This window comes from Manacus candei, unplaced genomic scaffold (assembly GCF_025592945.1).
Source record: "Manacus candei isolate 608988 ecotype Guabito, Panama unplaced genomic scaffold, ASM2559294v1 h1tg000015l, whole genome shotgun sequence".
In the NCBI taxonomy this organism is placed as follows: Eukaryota; Metazoa; Chordata; class Aves; order Passeriformes; family Pipridae; genus Manacus; species Manacus candei.
Window position 1 is genome coordinate 1,105,195 of NW_026138063.1, and position 19,251 is coordinate 1,124,445.

The following is a 19,251-nucleotide window of genomic DNA, read 5'->3' on the forward strand; positions in this document are numbered from 1 at the left end:
AGCCATGGACTCCTTGATCTCCTGTCCTGACACCAGGTCCTTTCACTGGATCCTCCTTCTCCCTTTGCTGTTTTATTAAGTTCAAGATCTGGTTTCAGCAATCCAGACACCCCTTCCTGTTTACAAGCCCACTTTGATCTCCCATTTTATCTCCCTCCCACCTTCACTCTGGTCAAGCCAGCTGCTTGCTCGCCTACACTTGGCACAAACTCCAACTGTCTTCAACCAAGCAAATTCTCTCAGGGTGTAAGGACACTGCCATTCAAGTCTCCTCAGAAAACTACTGCCAGGGGGGCTTCGTAACAACCCCCTCCTCCCCAGATGAGACACCACTCACTGCAAGTGCCTGGGCTGCAGCTCTGCTGAGGGACACAGATCCGCTTCACTCTAAACAAAAAGGGCAAGAAATTTGAAATCACAGTCAACAGGACTCCAGTGATCCTTAATGACCACTTCAGCCACTGTCATCTCCTGGGGCACAGCCACTGCTCTCAGCTACAAGGGAACAGAAGAACCTGGAGAACTTTTTCCCTTCTCCTTGCATCCATGCCATGAATCCTGCAGTGATGGAGGTGAAGGAGCTGATTGTGAGGAGCTCAGAATTACCTGCAGACGTCCTCTCCCCCAGCACTTGTCAGTCACCAGGCACTTCTCACCTGCTTCACCTCACAAAGCCATGGAAAATCCGGGCTGCCCCTGAAGGGCTGGGAAGCTAGATGAGCTCAGGGAAGGCTCTGAGAACAGCACTGGCACTCAGAGGGGGCAGCAGATCCTGTGACCTGGAGGCAGGCAGAGGGCAGCCAGCTTCCCCCTCTCCTTCCAGAGAGCTGCTGGGCTCACAGACACCCTGCCAGGGCTGCTCCACTCTGGAAGGTGCTGAGGTTTCCCCTGCAGAAGCAGCACCAAGCATGGGGCTGAAGCCAATAACTTAGTGACAAAGTGTAAATGTTTACATTTATTGCCCTGCTGGTCGATGCAGGCACTAGAGACCAACAGGCCAACACTAATCTGACACCCATGGTATTTCTGTCCCAGGTTTGCTGCAGAGGTGGAATTTGCCTCTGCAGGGAGGAGAGAAGGTCTGAACGATCCACCGCAGGCACAAGCCAAAAACACCTGTTTCTGTTTTGCTCCATCTTAAAACTTCCACGGTCTCCACTACAGAGTGTTTTGTTTACACCAAAGGCATATTTTGCCAAAATTTGGAAGGCTAAGCAGTATTACCCACTACCTCTGCCAGGCTTCAGCTTCTACATACACTCCTTGGGCTTCTGCCCTCGCCAGCCAAGAGCTTTGTTGTAGCCTCCATTAACCAGGGCCACTCGTCCAGCCTTAATTAGTAAGGCACAAGCTGTTAGTTACTTTTGAGGTGTAGGAACAATTCTACCACCACGGTCCAGCCCACTGCCAGGCTCTTTGCTTCAGGTTATAAAAACACAAGAGGCACCGTGTTTTAATTAAGAAAACCATATCAAATATTCATCACTAAGAATTTACACACAATAAGGAGATCTTATCTCCCGCTCAGCTCCCACACAGAACTCCTATCAAGGGAGAGATTTACAGGGAAATGTTGCTATCAATATATCCCTGCAGTGCCTCTGAAAGAGCCCCTCAGCCCCCTCCCCTGCCTTTCACGGCTCATGCCGATACAATCCTCCTTTGTTCTTGCATAAAGGGTTCTCCCACACCCCGGTGGCCTCTTGGAACAAAGGTTCTCCCTGGCACGTCAGGGACGAAGGCAGAATCCCAAGGGGGCTGCATCAGCTGACACAAACATCCCGTAAGAAAACCTTCCTAAGAAACACCAGCAGTTTTCTGGATGGCCTTTTAAGTTATTTCCTTTACAGAGCTCTGGGAGAGCCCAGCCAAGATCCCATAGTACAAAAAAAGGGAAACAAAGACCCAACTAACCCCACACTTGGGCTAAATACCATCATTTCAAATGAAAGTGCACTTGGGAACTTAACTGTACACAAATTTGCACCACTTCAATAGCAGCAGCACAGTAGAAAAGGAATGTCCCACAGGCTGTGCCTATATAATTTATTTTATACATGTAGAATAAGCTATATGAGCAAAAAGTATTAATAAGCAGGTAATTATGTCTAAATAGGAAAGGACTGTACCACCAAAACTATTTGGGGGAAAAAAAGTTACCAAAATCCTGACCAGATATAAATCTGAGTTCAAAATCAGCTTGTGTAGTTACTTGATGAAGCAGCCAATTCAGAGAGAGCTGAAAACACTCATTTTTCGCTCTGCAGGTTTCTCAGATTGGGGGTATCACTTTCACAACAAGCAGAATTCCTGCAGGTTCAGCCCTGGGCCTGGCACATTCATCCCAAGTGATCATTGCTGATCAGTGCTGAGAGAAAAGATGTTACTCCAGCATGTCAACAATCCATTAATTTTATATCTAGATAAAGGGCATTAATATGGAAGTTGAGCAAGGGAGTTCATTGTGTGGTATGCAGAAACACAGCAACCTGAAGGAACTGTATCTTCTATTTTAGCTGAATAATTTCCATTAAACCCATCAGCTGCCTCAGTTGAGTGCTTTGAGCACTGTGTTCCACCAGAGACACCTTCCCAAAGAGCTGTACCTTGCAACAGAGTTAGTAGTGGAAGTAAACCAGTACTTCTCAGGTTATTAATGGAAGTAAACTGATATTGCTCAAAGAAGTTTGATGCAAAAAATAATTAAATTCCCCACAAGGAAGGTTGCCTTAAGATGCATGCTTTATGGAGTTCTTTGATTAGACAAGTTGTGGACTTGAATGTGTAAGATGCTTCTGGATTTAGCAGAGGATGCACATGCTCTGCTTGGGTTGTGAGAGAGAATTCTCATGGCAGGAGGCTCAGCAGCAGAACACTACCTGACCCCCAGGTCTCACTGCACTCTGCAGTTTCCCCTCACACAGAAAACCCCCATGCCTGAGTGAGCCGTGCAGGGAAGCAGGGAATTCCCTCATTCCAGGGAATCACAATGCACGACACCAACAGCTGCAGGGTGAGCAGCACTCGAGAGAAACAGCCCCAGCTCCGGCTGTAACACACTGAACCAGTTTGGAAAGCAGCAGCACAGTCCAAGTGTTCATGTGCAGTATTTAAGCTGGACACTGTGCAGGTCCCCGGTGTGAAGAGGGCACTAAGCACACACCACTTAGCACCAGAGAGGAGGGTGTGAGTCCTGGGACAGCTCCCAGAACAGTTCCCAGAACAGTTCCCAGACAGCTCACCAGTGGAGCAGTTCACAGGCTGGGCATTGTTCATGGGCCCTTCTCACCTGCCCCCTCCCTGCTTGTTCCTGCAGCACTTGGACAGATAGCAGTGTTGAGTCCACCAGATCCCACGGATCATTCCCCATGGCAGGACAGACACTGCAGGGCACCAGCACTTCCCTCTCACAAAAACACAGCTCCAGTCTCAGAGCTCCCTGCTCCAGCACCTACCCAGTGCACACATGTTCCAAGTATGATTTCTAAAAACTGATTCTCTTCCTTAGCCCCAAATGGTGTATAAAGTGCATGTGCCTGGCAATTCTGTCTTCAACAGAAACCAAAGTCCAGAAAACACTGATTATATTGAGAGGGCTACAGATTTTGGAAAACTGTGCCCATTTCAGATACCTATCAATGATAAATATTACCATGAAAAACAGTTCAGAGATACTGGACCCTACAATTGACATAAAGGAAAAGAATAATAATAATTTTCAAAAAAGTTAGAAATGAGAAGAGCAATCTGGAGTCACACAAAGGACACCCCAAGTGTGTGATGGAAATAATGCTGTATTTGCTCCAGCCACGGCCAGAGCACTCGTATGAGCATTAGAGATCTCGGGATGGGAGGGAGGACAGACCATCTGGCTGGCACTAAGCAGCAGGAATATAGTCCAGAGGGAAAGGCTGGGCTTTAATCTGGCAGCTGTGATTGTGTGGGGGCACACAGCATCCCTGCTGACCACCATGTGCGGGCAGTTACCCTCCAGCCACTGCAAACAGCAAATAAACACCAAAGCACAGTACAAATACTACTTTGGACTTCCCTGGGAGAAGCCTGAGGTGGTATGGAAAGCCAAGCAATTTAGCTTCACAACAGACCTACAGTACCGTTAGAAGGGAGGGAGGTGAAGTGATTTACCTTAAGCTTGAGAGTGAGCAGAAGATTCACTTGCACTCCCCAGGAACAGAAGGAGGGCTGCCCAGGGGGGACTGCTGATTTGTCCCTACAGTCCCTTGGCTCAATGTCCCAAATCAAGCTCTCCAGCATTTCCAAAGGTGCCAGGAGCACTCAGCAGGTTGGCAAACACATTGCAGTGGCAACCAAAGATGAGACACTTCTCTTAGGACTCGTTCTCCAGAGTCCCAGGGCTCAGCCCTTTGCTATACTGATATTGTGAACTAACAGGTACTGACCAGAGGGAGCGAAGCCATTTGTAATTCTGTTTACACCACAACATGCAACCAGGAAAATTCATGCTCTCACCAACTTCCTTTCCCTGGACTGTACTAAAATGTGCTGCAGGGGCTCTCCTAGGTGAATTTATTAGTAGCCATCAACAGGGAATTTCCAGTCTGTGTTTTTACAAAGTGACAACTCCTCGGGTGGAACAACCCTCAAGCCTGTGCACAACAAGGGCTGTATTTTGGAAAACAGTATCCAAAAAAACCAAAGTAGCTATTGGATGAAAAGCTTAGCCGTAGTTAGACCTAGAAACCAAATCTGAAGAGATTATAAAACCCTAATATGACCATATTTCATGGGGCACCCACCCATCTGCAGTCTTGGGCTTCTTATTCCACTAAGCCACTCACGGTCACCCAAATATTGCTAAGCATTTAAGCTGGTCTAAATTCATGCAGATTTAGATTTAATTGTCACACAAGCCCAGGCTCTAAGGGTTCCACACATCATCTGTGCAAATCTCCTCTTTAATCAGCATCAAATATCAACATTCACTCAAAATAACTTGCACAAACGTTGCTGAAGGTACACATATGGGAGCCAGGCAGAGTAGGCAAGGCACGTTGGCTGCATCAGATGGAAGGTCCATGCTGCTGACACAAAAAGACATTTTTCCCCACAAATTGATGTAATTTTCATAACTTATGAAACAAACTATCACCTACCTATAGTATAAACTATTACATAAATGTACCATTACTTTCCAGAAGTTAAAGCGTCTTGTATAAACAAAAAGCTTTAAAAAATGCCCCCAAAGTTACACTCCCTTTTGAACATCAAATATTTATCTGAAAATATCACCAGCATGAAAATATATTACTGACAATATTTGGCAATAGAAAACAAAACCACGCAGTATCTGGTCCTTTTCTCATTTCTCTAGGAACTGGTCTGGAGGAACAAAAGAGGAGACTTTCGTTTGGTTTATTTTTCTGACAGATGAGTTCCCTAATCAAACGTGCCACAAGGCCAAGAGAACATCTGTGCTGGCACCACACTGCCAGGAGGTGTCAGAGGGGGCAGGACAGCACAGGAGCAAAGAAAAATTTCCTGTGGAGTTTGCTGGGAGCAACTGGAAACTCTTAGAGTTGTCTTAAGGGAAAAGTTCACAGAAGTGTGGATTTGGAATACAGATATTGCACTTGCATGGTCTTTAGACAGATGAGGCCTCATGAAAATGCAGAATTTTTTAAATTTTTAATGGTTTTAACCTGATATTTTGTCTATTCCCCCACTAGAGCACTTGCATTGCTCACCAGATGAAGACAGACTTGAATGTCATGTTGTTTGATGGTTTGAAAAAGCTGCTTTGAAATCTTTGTTCATCTTACAGCAATTAACAGGCTCCACCAGCGAGCTAGAAATAGCATTTCATCACTGCCACATCCAGCCACAGGCCCCTTCCCTGTGCCCTGCACTGAACACTCAGGACACTGCACCCAGCTCCACCTGGGCCATGCAGGGTGTGGAAGGCAGGCAGGGGTGGCTGCACCTCCCTCCCGAGGGCACCAGGGGTACGAGGGGTTCAGCCTCACCCTAACTCGTCCAGCTGGGGTCATGCCAGAGGACTGGCACCCAGGACTTGCTCTCTAAACCACCCTTTCCCTTCCCAGGAGAGCAGCAGGTCGGGCTCAGTGCCCAGCACTGTCCCTGGGCTCTGGCAGGAGTTCCCTGGTGCCCACTGCCCCTGTGCAGGCAGGAGCCAGGCTGTGCCCAGGACACCTCCACCTGTGCCACCCCCGGCCCAACAGCAGCCCCTGCTCTTCCCGGGGCTCTGAGCTCTCAGGGAGCTTTTGTTCCAAGTCATTTCTCTGCTTTCTGGGAAGCCATGAAAAGCATGTGTCAGCACAACTTGCTGCTGAGGAAGGCATTAGAAAGGATTTGAACTGACTCCCCATGGCAACAGACCCTGAAAGGGAATTAGCATTTGCTCCCCATTCCTCGAGAGGCCTAAATGGAATTTGTTTTTCTCCTCCCTAAGGAACTATTTCCAGGAGGGTGGTGTGCTTTTGTCACCCAGCAGGCACAGCTTCAGGAGACACCTGTCCTCCACACCCTGTTCAGTTAACACTCATCCCACCAGACATGGAAGGGGAAACTCTGGATGGGTGTCCATGAATGTTTTCCTTACACAGCTTTCCAGTGCTATCACAGCTTCCTGCTGCCTTTGCCAGCTCCCTGTACACCAATTCACTAATCCAAATCAGTTTGTGGCTTTGCTGCACAAAGCCTTTCAAACTCCAGATGCTGAGCTCAAGAGTCTTTCTACACTGGAGATTTTAATCTACAGAGAGACAACTCACTTCACCACATTGGCAGTGCTATTTTTTTAATGCATCAAAAACACATCTTCAGATTCTATTCTATTCTTTGGGAATCTTTTATATTTTCTCCAAATTCTTCTACAAACATGACAATGCACTTCAAAGTAGGCAGAGGAAGGCACAGCAAGCCCAGAACTATCAGCTCCAAGAGCCATCCACCCCAGTATCAGTGCTCCCAAAGTCAGGGGAACTGATTAATCTCAGAGGCAGTTCATGAACTCCCAGAGATTCCCAGCTCGTGTCTCGACTCTCCAGGTAAAATCTGGAAGGGGTGGGCCTGGAATCCAACTTTACCTCCCATGCTGGAGCTGACAAATTTCCATGGACTCCAAAGAACTACACTACTGCACAGGGTCAAGGAAACAACTCCCATTCACACCACTCAGTCTGGTGGTTCTGTTGCTATGAATGTGAACACTTGAGAGTGTCAGCACCAGGAGACTGCTGGTCTCCTAAGAACATTCTTTCTAGAAATTAAAATAAACGTTTTTCTCCCACAGACCATTGCACAGCTTTAAGAAGGACCTTTTCTTCCTCAACAGATTAGCAGGAACATACCCTGTAAAAAGCAGGGAGCACACAGCACACCAGATCACACCTCAGAGCATCCATGTCTCACCAGAAATACATATTTCACAACTTGGACAAGTCATTTTCAGACACACTGTTAATACACAAGACCCATTTCAGTAGCTGGAGCAGCTATTGCTGAACTATTGCTCCTGCTCTGACCTGGGAAAGCCTGGGTGCTGCTCTGCTCCAGCACAGAGTCATTCAAACAATAAGATGTGAAGATAAAAATTAGGTGCCTGGAAAGGACATGTGCCAACACAGCCAGCCATGCCCATGGATGATCTGCACCTTGTGTACTTGGCTACTTATCAATGGGCAAGTGGTTCCCCAAGGAGTAGGCATTTCATACCACAAGACCCTCTGTGTTGGACACGAATTGTCACAGCTGGTAATTGCCAATATTCATCCTTTTTTTTTCACCTGTGGGTGGAACAAAGGCTGGGCGAAGAGTGAGGAACACGTTGATAAGAGGCTCAGCACTGCCTGATTTGAACCCATGTTGTTAAGACTCAATTCATCCCCTTCCCCACCTCAGGACACGCTTGGTCATGCTCAGCGTGCAGAGGTACCTGAACTCTGTGTCATTTCCAATAAATCCAGTCTGGAAGGGAGCATGGACTGCTTCACACCATGGCTTGTCTCCACCTGAAGCTTCTTGCAAGCAACCTTGAGTTACTTCAGGTTGGAGAGACTCACGTGGACACGCCTTGCCAAGAGCTGGAACGCACAGGGCCAAGCACCCTGGGAGCGCTTTGGCATCGTTCAGGGGCTGACTGAGCCTCCCCAGGGGCACTGGCATCCCCAGCTGCCTGTCCCTGGCTTTTTCCAGCTCTGCAACAGGTGTCTGCTCCCAGACAGCAGCTCTGGCCAGCTCTCCTCTTCCACTGCCCCTGGGGGAATCTTAGCAAGTGCCCATCTGCAGTGCAGGCACTTCCTCACCTTGTGGATCCCCCAACCTGCCTTTCCATCTCTCAAATCTGTGCTCCACATCACCCTCAGCCACCCAGGTACAACTAGATAGTCCTGTAATGCCAGATGAGCAGCAAAAGGCTCCCTAAGTCAGGAGAGCAGAGGGCAAGCTCGGATCTCTGGAGTAACAATAGTGCCCTCAGTGTCCATGGAGACTGGAGCAAGAAAGCCACTTTTGCTACAGACAACAGCTCCAGCTTCCTAAAATAAACAAGAAAGGAGGAAAACAAACCAAAACGAGTACACAAGGACACACACCTCCCTCCTGGCCATTAGATCAGGCCACACTAACACCAGCCAACCTCAGCAGGAGTCCAGAGGAAGCACCTTCTGCCTGTGCACTGGGAAGCAAAGCCACATTTATCCCTGGCACAGCGCAGGCCCAGAGGTTCAAACCAATTAATCCCCCGCCCAGGGGAACCACGCTTTGTTGGTCAGTGATTTAACACCCTCCCAGAACACGCTCCACAGCCGACTGCCAAGAGGGAAACACTGTAATAACTGTGTTTCTACAGCACCTTCACTTCAACACAGTCAAGTACATTTGAAGCACTAATAAAAGGAGTTTCTGCAAGACCCTACAAGGCAATCATGCATGGCAGTGTTACTGCACTGAAGACACATGCAGAAAACTGTCCTACTGAAGATAACACAGCAGGTCACTGTCAGACCTGGAAACAGACCTCTGCTTTCCCACTTGGGAGTGTTTGTGATATTTTTTTAACATTCAGACTTCTTTAAACTTATTAAAAAGCCCAGAGCAAACAAACGAAACAAATCTCCACCACCACCACCCCATGTGGCTGGGGTCCCGGCTTTGCCATCTAGGTTATCAGTTTAAATTGAACTGGATCCTCGGTGACACCTTAAAAAAACCCACCTTATTCAGATTTCATTAAAGGAAAACTGTTCCATTTATAAAAAGATTCCTTTGTAAAGCCAACAGAACACAGTTTCAGCATGGAAGGCTTTCCCAGAAATAAAGGGAAGCTAAGTATCGAACAGGGGACTGATTTTCATCCTGTGTTTTGATCCTCATAAAAGTGTTTTACTGCCACGGGTATTTCTTGACAGCGTTTTAAATTACAGACCAGCTCATGCAAAACCAGGAGCCGTTAGTAACGGGGTGGCCTCTCCTCTGCTTTTATGGAGCGAAAATTTTATTCTCCCTCACAAACGCCGGTGATTTTGATCAAAGTCCTGGCGGGACACCCGCCTCGGCGGCTGAAAGGACAGCAGCATTAAATCAATTCCCTAGGCAACCTCCCAGGCTGGGCTGGGATTGTTAAAATAATGAGTTGTGCACCACTTGATCCCAACCCACCAGCTGATCCCCGTTTTACAGACAATAGGTAGCACAGAACCAGAGAGCGCCCGCGACCGCTCAGATGGTTTCTCACAAATCGTGCATCTTCAGCTGAAAAAACTTCACTTTTTTTTTATGTAACAGCCTACTGGCATTTTTAAGTCTAGAAAAAGCATCCTTCAGAGTTAAAAACAAATTAAAAAAAGAAGTATTCTCAATCTTATTCCACAGAGCTGCTGTTTGAAGAACCGGGAAGGTTTTTAACAGCGAGCATTGCACTCTGCTGCCTCTCATCTCCCAAAAACTCTATTTTCTTTCCATATCCCACATTAACTCAGGTGTTTCACTGCAGGGTTGAATCCTGCCTCTCTTTTTTGTATCGTTACCTGCAGTTGTTCTTTCCCATTTCAGAACAAACACCTTAAGTTTTCTTTAGTTTCCTTTAAGTTTTGCAACATACAGGCCAGAAGTCCCAAGGACAAGCAAATCAGGAGAGCCCCCTGGAAACAGGCAAACATTGTGCTTTATAACTCAGGAGTTAAAGCACACGTTAAACAAAGAGCCTATGACTGGTCCATCAGATAAGGCTTATATCTTTCTGGCTGGAATTTAATAACACTTCTAAAAACACTTTTCGGTCAGCTGAAGTTCCCAGAATTACAGAGTTGCTTAATTACAACAAAACGTGCATGGAGTTTGATTCCTAGCTCACTGTACTTTCTTCATTTAAAAAAAAATGGTTTATGGAGTAGGTTATTAGCCCCTAAAAAAGGTATTTTTAGGAAAAACTCAATTCAGCGAAAGGTTTCACTCCTCTCAACCCTCACCTACTCCAGAACCTTTCAAGTGGGGACCACGCATGTTCCCAAAGCAGTTCTGTAGCACTGCTGGCTGATGTCCTCTGCTCCTCGGGGGAGGCTCCTGCTCCTCAGGATTGTAGGCTAAGCCTCATTTAACACGGTCTGGCCCCGGTCAGGGCGAACCGAGCGGCTGCAGCTGGCTCTGGTTTCAGCTCATCACCGGCCCAGGTGTGCTCTGGCACAGCCCGGGGGCACAACCGCCCACGGCACATGGCAAACGCCGGGCCGGCCCAGGGGAGGGGGCAGAGCCCAGGGAGTTCATCCCGCCCGATCCGCGATGGATCCAGCGGAACGAACACGGCCACGCGCGGGCCGGGGCAGCGAGCGCGGGCGGCCCCGGGCGCTCCTCGGAGAGAGCCCCGGGCCGGCTCCTGAGGGGCGAGAGGGCCGCGGCACGCGCGGCCGCCCGGGCCGGAACGGCGAGTTACAGACAAATAAATAAGTGAAAAGTTGCACCTTGCAAACCCTCACCTCAACTTGCGGCCGCAAACACCGGGAAAAACCAGCACGAAAAGCAAGGGAAAGCCCAGCGGAGGCTCGCGGGGCACAGCCCCGTCCCGCCGCGGGAGCCCCCCGGGGCCGCACCGACGGACGGGACTCGGGGGGTTCGCAGGGGCTTCAGAGGGGCTCGGGGGGTCCCGCCCCGCGCTCACTCACCGCGGGCCGCCGGGCTGCGCTGGGTCCGGTCACCACCACCACCACCACCACCGCCGCCGCCGCCACCGCCGCCGCCGCCACCACCAGCGCCGCCACCGCCACAACCCGTCCCGGTCCGAGCACAACCTGCTCCGCCGTTCAAACCCCCGGCGCTGCCGCCGCCCCGCCCGCCCCGCCCGGCCCGGCCCGCCCCCGGGCCCGGAGCGCCGCGAAACCCGGAGCGGGGCCGCGCCCGGAGCGGAGCGGCCGAGATGGGTCCTGCCGCGGGCGGAGCGGCCGGAGCCGCGATCCACCCCCGGTGTTACCGCGGCCCCGCGCCCGCTCCCATTCAACCTGTTCCATTGTGTGTCCGCGCCGAGCCGCGGGGCCGGACCCCCTCAGTGCCGGACCCCCTCGGTGCCGGACCCCCTCAGTGCCGCCGCCCCCTCAGCCCTGCCGCCCCCTCAGCTCCCTCAGCCCCGCTGCCCCCTCAGCCCCGCCCGGTCCGAACCCCCGCCCGTCCCGGCGGAGTCTCCTCCCGGCGGGACTCACCGAGCTCCCGGGTGCAGCCGTGCGGAGCGGTCCCGGGGGAACCGAGGGAGCTGAGGGAGAACCGCGGGAGCGCCGCGGCCCCTCGGGGCGGCCCCTCGCGCGCCGGCGGCGGGTGCCATGGAGACCTCGGGCCGTCCCTCCCACCCCTGCCGTGGGCAGGGACATCTCCCACCAGCCCAGGTGGCTCCAAGCCCCGTCCAACCTGGCCTTGGACACTTCCAGGGACGGGGCAGCCACAGCTTCTCTGGGCAACCTGTGCCAGGGCCTCCCCACCCTCATTGTAAGAAAAATCTCCCACGAATCTGATCTAAACCGACCCTCATGCAGTTCAAACCATTCTCCCCTGTCCTATCACACCAGCCCTGCTGTGTTTGTTCCCGAAGGACGCAAACAGCCCCTCACTGCCGAGTGGGCTCCGGGGAAGGCCGGTGCTGTTTATGGCCATTTGCCTGACATCCCACACCGGCAATAAACAGCCCGTGCAGCGCCCAGGGTATTTTCCCTGGGCCATTTGGAGGCCAGGCCTGTCCTTTCTCTCCCTGGGATCTTTTGAAGATGTGTCGCTCATAGTCGCGGGGGCAAAGCACAAGAGCTGAACAGTTTAATTCCTGTCCCTATTCCTAATCACAGAACTGCATCCCCTGATGGAAACACTCTGCTGGGCATCGCAGCGGGCGAAGGAAGGGAAGGAGCTCCTCAGACGCAGCGTGGGGGGCTTATGTAATGGAGAAAGTGCTGCTTCTCCCCCAGGCTCAGCCCGGCTCTGCCTCTGCGGGGCTGTTGGTCTGCTCCTGTTACTGCTTTTCCAATAGCCAGGCCTCCCACAGAGACGGGATCTGCAACCCCTCAGCCCTGCACAGATGGAAAGCACAGCTTTGAACTGAATTGGGCCTTTTCTGAGGGGGGAGGGTGTGCCGGTGGTTTTATTCGTTAACAGATAAGCCCTGGATGATAAGGAAAACAGCATTAACAAACAATTACAGGGGCTGACCCTCATGAAATCATTTGTCACTGCAATCCCAAATCCAAATGTGAGGGAACAACAGCTTGGTTCACATTCGCCCACACCTCTCCTCTGCTTGCTAGAAACGCAGCATGTGGTTTCCTGCGAGTTTTCTCTCAGCTTTACAGTGGATTTTTGTGATAAATCCTCCTGTGACTCATCTACAGAACAGAAGTGCAAAGTCCAGAATTATATTTAATTATTATAGAAAATAAATCATAACTGTATGATCGTGCCCAGCTTGGAAAAGCTCCACTTCCCAGACGTAGGAAGAGGAACACCCATAACCCCCCACGAGAAATGGATTATTGTTGAGCCTCAATTTGTAGTTCGGGGTTAAAACTCAGCTTTGGGGTTTGCTTCAGGGGATGCCACTTGCGATCCCAAATCCCTGACTGTCTGGATGGCTTTCACAGCCAAGTGGCACGGCAGGGGTTGGCCCAGCCCTCCGCTGTACAATGCATAAAAACTCGTGTCATTTTTTACTTTGAAAGGGGCACAGCCCCCTGGTTTCCAGCCTCCCCTCTCCCCCACGCTGGTTTCCAACACGCTGCAGGTACTTCATGGCTCGCTGCTCACCAGCCTCACCCCCGGGAGGACCAGGAACAAAAGCACTAAAGAAGCACCGACATCTATTCTTATTTTAGAATCTCAGGAGTCACAATTTTGCCCCTGAAATCAGCAGAGAAAATGCTGACACAGCAACTAATTGTCAGACAAGCAGTGCTCAGCTATTAAGGTTTTTTTTCACCACACTCTTCTCTCCAGTATTTCACTGGAAAGGAATCACACAGAAAGAAGGAAAATCTGTAAAGCACTTCACTTTAAATAAATATTGGGACTGTGGGAGGTTAAACAAAGGTCAAGTGCTTGGTATATAAAACATGTAACAATGAACTTAAGAAATTCAATCTTTATTTTGAGAATATTTACAACATAAATAGTAGTACACTCATATACTTAACATGTGTGCCAAAAATTAAAAAAAAGAGTTTAAGTTCTTATCACCTTCTAGTCCTCCTTCTCAAATTTCTTGTTAAAGTTTTATTTTCATCTAATTTTCGACATTTATAGAACCATCAGAAAAAAAAAACATAGGTTTTTCTTCTTCAAGGGAAAGTTGATTCTAAAAATCTGGATTCCTGACATTAATTTACATTCTTTGATATACCAAGTGATTTTTTTTTCCCCGAGGAACTTTATTTGTTACAACCTGAACAGCCATAACAGATTACCATTTACAGCAGTAACAATGCAACCCATTATTCAAGACGAATGTTTTCTGAAACAAAAATTACACAGCAAAAACAGTGTAAGAAAAGAATTCAAACAAAAAGCTCACGTGTAAACACTTCCCATGAGCTTTGTAAAGGCCTGAAGTGGAGTTTCTAACCCATGTGAGCTGTGCAGCAAGGACACATCAGGGAGGTGTGAACTGGCACTGCACCTCCCAAACCTGCTCCGTGTGCTGCCTTCCCTGCTGGGAACACAGGTCGTAGGGATTTAGAAGGTGGAAAACTGGAAGACTAATTTAGGACATTATTGTGGAAGAGTTTGGCACCAGAACCTTTTCATTGGTGGCCTGCACACTGCTCCTGAATTTCACTCATAACCCATTCACTGTGGGGCTTCTGTTTGAGACAGGGACCCTGAACATCACGGCACTGTCTGTGATCACAAACCTCCCCTGGACACAAATCACACAACTCAGGGAGCTCATGTTCCTCTACCTTTTTACCTCTCAGTGGAGCCCCTAAACCACCTCACAAACTGTTTCAGCCTCTGCACAAATTTATTGCTGCTGATGTGATCTTGGATCCTTTCAGATTTCTTTTCCTCTTTCCAAATGCCTTTATTTTTCTTCAAGGCCTTCAGCTCTGCCCGAAGGAGCCTCTTGTGCAGTTTCCAGTACAGGCGGGACTCGTGGGGCAGCCCCTCAATCCGGGCTGCTCTGCCCAGCCCTTGGCTCAGGAGCTCTTCGTTCAAGCACATGCTGAGAAATCGACCCTATAAAAGGCACAATAAAGATGACAGTCACTGTTAAAACAGGTTTATTGGGGGTTTGTGTGAACACCCCCAGAGGTACAAGCTTTAATTGTGGCTAAATCTATGCTCTGGCAGAAGTAGTTCAAAGTGAAGAGGAATCCAGCTGACTTAAAACCCAGCTCTAATGTGAGGCTCTGGCACAGGTTGCCCAGAGAAGCTGTGGCTGCCCCATCCCTGGAAGTGTCCAAGGCCAGGCTGGATGGGGCTTGGAGCAACCTGGGATAGTGGGAGGTGTCCCTGTCAGCATCTGACAGAGACACACACTCCTGTCATGAGTCAGTCTGCAAAAATACTGGTCTTGAAGTCAGATTTGCAAATAAAACATTTAGAATTCACATCCAAAGAGATAAATCATAAATAGTAACATTCCTTAAATGAACGGAGGTAACGGAATTGCACGACTACAATCAAACTCAAAACCGCAGATAAAAGCCACTTTTGGAGGCTCTATTTACCTTATTCACTAAAACAAGGCAGTCTAGGGCCGAGCCCTCCCTTCCCAGGAGCTGGAACCACATGTGCTGTTGGGGGCTGAGCTCTCTCTGCAGCCAGGCCGTGCCACTGGGAGCCACCTCCACACCCGCCAGCCGGATCAGCAGGAGCCCCTCGGACTGCCCTGGGAACAGAGAGGGACAAGGTTGGTGCTGCAGGAACCTCATGCTTTGCACAGACCCTCGGCTCTTGGTAATGAATTTATTCCCGTGGACTTAAAGAATCCCTTTTAGTTCCCCAAAGGACTTATCTGCAAACAGGAATTTGGTCTCACCTCTCCTTCAGTAAAAAAAAAAAAAAAAAAAATAAAATTCAAGTTTGCACAAGTGGTTTGAGCTGTTTTGGGTTATTCTGCATACAGAGAGAAAGACCTGCTCCCACTATCAGTCACTGTCATTTATCCAAAGGGGCAGAGGCATTAACACCTGCTGGTATTTGCACACACACCTGAGTGTGTGACTCATGGAACTGAGGGACAGTTTCTTTCTGACAAAAAAAATGTCCCCCAAAACGGGTGTCTGCAAAGAAAAGCACAAACCCAACAAAATCTTTTTGCCAGGAGTGAGATGAGCTGTGCAAGTAGAAGCACTGCCTGTGTGCTCACTTCTGCTGTTGGAAAATATCACAGTAACAAATAACACAAACACTGTATTGACAGACTCTGTATGGGTCTCCTCCTGTCTTTTATTCCCCAGTTTCCCACCTGGAAAGCACAGACAGACCAAAAGGCAGAGCTGGAAATGTTTCAGCCCTTCCTCCCAACCTTGCAGGCACTCTGAGAGCAGCACATTTCATCCCTACCCTTGTTCTTCACATTCCTTATTACTTACACTTTCTCTGGATGGCTGTGATGAAAGGAATGCTGATGGGAATGTGCTCAACTTCCAGGCCCTGCTCTGTGACATGATGTAATTTCCCTCTCAATTTCACATTCTTTTCTACAAACTCCACAGGTATATCCAAAGCACTTGTAAACTTCGTTGTCTATTGATGGAAGGAAGAGCAAGACAAAGTTTTATGAAGAAAAGTAGAGTGATTACAGTCACATTAAATCCAACTTCTTCTTAAAATAGTTTGGGAAACTACAGATCTATTATTAGAGAGTGTGGACAAGTAAATATAGATATTTATTTAATAGTGATCAGCTGCAGAGGCTGTGCCAGCCTTTCCCTGGCTTACAGGACCTGCAGCATCAGAGTGGACATAAAAGCCAGGTTTAGAGAGAGAACAGAAACCGCCATTTTTTGAGCAATGCCTATTGAAGTTCACTGGATGCACCGTGAAAGGAGTGTTTTAGAAGGGGCCTGAATGGTGCTGGGACGAGGTGAAAGGAAGCCAAAGGACAGACTCGCTGAACACAAAGGCAGAGCAGGGAGGGCAGAGACAGCCCCGCCTTCCCTAAGGGAGGAAACAGGAGAGGGACAAAGGCAGGTGAACAGCTTTGGGAAGATCACAAGGAGATTAAATTTGATACCACAGCACGGGAGGATCCCGAGGGGGTGTTATGTGATCACACAGGGAAACCAAGCTGAGCAGCAGCAAAGACTTGGGCTGTGGCACAGGAATGGAGCGGACACTGGTTTGGGATGGAGGGAGAAGGACAAGTGAGACCCCCAGAGAAGACACTGAGGTCTCACTGTCAGAGGCCTTTCCAGAGCACTGACCTAATTCTACTGAGCTGTGAAGCCCACTGACCTGCTGAAGTACAACTGCTGGGAACCAAACCCCCAAACCCCAGGCTTAAGGCAAAGACCTGTCTCTGTGTGTTATTTATTCAGCAATGCCCCTCTGTGGTCCCTAAAGCCTCCCACCAGGAACACGGGAATTCGGGACCTTCAGGCAGGAAGCCTGGAGGGTTTTTAGGAACAGAAGCTGTCCAAAGCTGATCTCATCTGTTCTGGAAGTTCCACTACACAGATTAACACCTTCACAGGCCCTTGGGTCAAAACCAACCAACCAAAAACCGGAAAAATATAATTCTGGCAACATTTGTAGTTCATGTTTTCTGGTAGGATTTTTAAGCAGAAACTCTGCACAAAAGTTCTCTTGTAGCCTTTGGAACTGTGCAGAGGGAAGAGGAGGGTATCTGTTATTTTTAAGCAGCTGGAACCCTGGGGGAGTGCGGTCACTCCCTGCCCATGGAGGCTCAGCTTCTCCACGCACCGGTGGTGTGGTGTCAGTGCAGTGTGACCTGACCACTCCAGGGAGCAGAGGGAGATTTGCCTGGTGTTTAAGAGCATTCAAAGGCAGTTCTGTGTGTGGAAGGACGGTGAGAATAGGCCAGGAAAGTACTCTGTTTGGACAAGTGAGGGTGCTCGAGCTGCACTGAGGGAGAGGGGAAGGGCCTTTACCCACCCCAGGGGCTTCGGAAACAGGCTCCGGGTGGGAGCACAAGGGGGGACGAGGGGGCAGCTCGGTGGGGCTGTGGAGGTGCTGCACGACAGTGACACCGAGCCCCTCAAGGCTGGAGCCCCCCAAGATCTGAATCAAACTTTGCCATTGCTTTTTCCAGCTGTTACTCAGCAGCTGTGGCTGGACCGTTATGTATCGGCAATTGCATCGTGAGCGTTCTGTGCTCGGCTAACCCTCTGTTTTAGGGAGAAGACAATCCCGAGAGGAATGGGCTGCCTGGAAAGGTAATTCCAGCACGGGGGGGGGGTCGCGAGCACCGAGCACCGACCCTTGCTCAGAACAGACCCAAATGAGGGCAGAGCTGTGCCCGCGGACCGAGCAGCACGAGAAGGGAGAGACAACCAACCATCAGCGGCTTGAGCGCTCATGAACGGGAAAGGGATGTCACTGGAACCAAGGGATGCCGCTAAACGTGCAAACGGTGCAAAACCTCGAAGATGGCGGAGCGGGGACCCCTTTGAGAGAACCACCCGGCTCCTGCTGCCGTGGAGTGGAATAAAACACAGCAATCCCTCAGCTCGGTGCGGGAATCGGCGCTTCCACCGGGAGCGGGCGGGACAGCAACGGGAACGCGCCTGGGCCCGGCCCGGCCCAGCAGGGTCCCTCCAGCAGGGTCCCCACCCCAGGGTCCCCACCCCAGGGTCCTCATCCCAGGGTCCTGCAGCAGGGTCCCCCCAGCAGGGTCCCCCCAGCAGGGTCCCCACCCCAGGGTCCCCACCGCAGGCCCCCGCCCGGCCCCCCAGCCCCGCACTCACCAGGCGGACGCTCCGCGCCAGCAGCAGCACCCCGGCCACGGCAGCGCCGGCGCTCAGGCCCTGCGGGCAGAGAGAGGGGGTCAGGGGGGGCGGGGGGCTCGGCGGGACCCCCCGGCCGCCCCCGTTACCCGCAGCAGCCCCAGGTGCGCGTCCGCCCACTCGGAGAGCCGGGCCAGGCCCTGCCCCAGCCGGCCGGGGCCGCTCGGCTGCTCCGCCATGGCCGCGCCCCGGGCGGGACCGGGGCGGGACCGGGGCGGGAACGGGAGAACATCAACCAGAGCCCCCCCTGCCGCGGGCACCGACACCTCCCACAGAGCGGGCTGCTCCTTCCATCCAGCCCGGCCTTGGGCACTCCCAGGGATGGGGCAGCCACAGCTTCTCTGGGCAACCTGGGCCAGGGCCTCCCCACCCTCCCAGCCAGGAATTCCTTCCCGATATCCCATCTCACCCTGCCCTCTGGCAGTGGGAAGCCATTCCCTGTGTCCTGTCCCTCCATCCCTTGTCCCAGTCCCTCTCCAGCTCCCCTGGAACCCCTTTAGGCCCTGCAAGGGGCTCTCAGGTCTCCCTGGAGCCTTCTCTGCCCCCGCTTTGAACTCTCCAAACCTGTGACACACTTCCTCTGGCCCTGCCAGATGCTCCTTTCTTCTTGTCTTTTTAAGGCTTGGGTTTGTGTTTTACTTTTATTTTATTTTAATCTTAGAGATGTTTAAGTCCTCAGTAATTGTAATGTTTTTCTAAAAATCACTTCAAAAGAGGGTTGGCAGAAAAAAGCAACAATATTAAAATTTTACTGCTTCCCTTCAGCAACCTGCTAATGGGCTGGTACAGCACTAACATTTCTGACCTACAAAAT

General features: G+C 50.5%; 2 protein-coding genes across 11 annotated transcripts in view; both read right to left on the minus strand.

Annotated features, from left to right (window-relative positions):
• PLCH1 (phospholipase C eta 1) overlaps positions 1-11,791 on the minus strand; it is a 91,027-nt gene extending 79,236 nt beyond the window's left edge. For 9 of the 10 annotated variants that reach the window (XM_051781977.1, XM_051781982.1, XM_051781981.1 and 6 more), the window contains exon 1: positions 11,160-11,210. The gene's annotated coding sequence lies outside the window, so the exon portion shown is untranslated. Of the gene's footprint in view, positions 1-11,159; positions 11,211-11,690 lie in introns of those variants that run through there. The other variant, XM_051781975.1, reaches the window with a different exon arrangement.
• A 1,800-nt stretch (positions 11,792-13,591) lies between these two features.
• On the minus strand, positions 13,592-18,650 carry CUNH3orf33 (chromosome unknown C3orf33 homolog). Its single transcript, XM_051782014.1, has 5 exons — positions 18,527-18,650; positions 18,399-18,458; positions 16,062-16,215; positions 15,195-15,355; positions 13,592-14,700 (listed from the first exon to the last, which is right to left on the minus strand). Exons 1-5 carry the CDS (start codon positions 18,614-18,616, stop codon positions 14,428-14,430), a joined length of 738 nt encoding a protein of 245 aa, XP_051637974.1. The 5' UTR covers positions 18,617-18,650; the 3' UTR covers positions 13,592-14,427.
• Between the last annotated feature and the right edge of the window lie 601 nt (positions 18,651-19,251).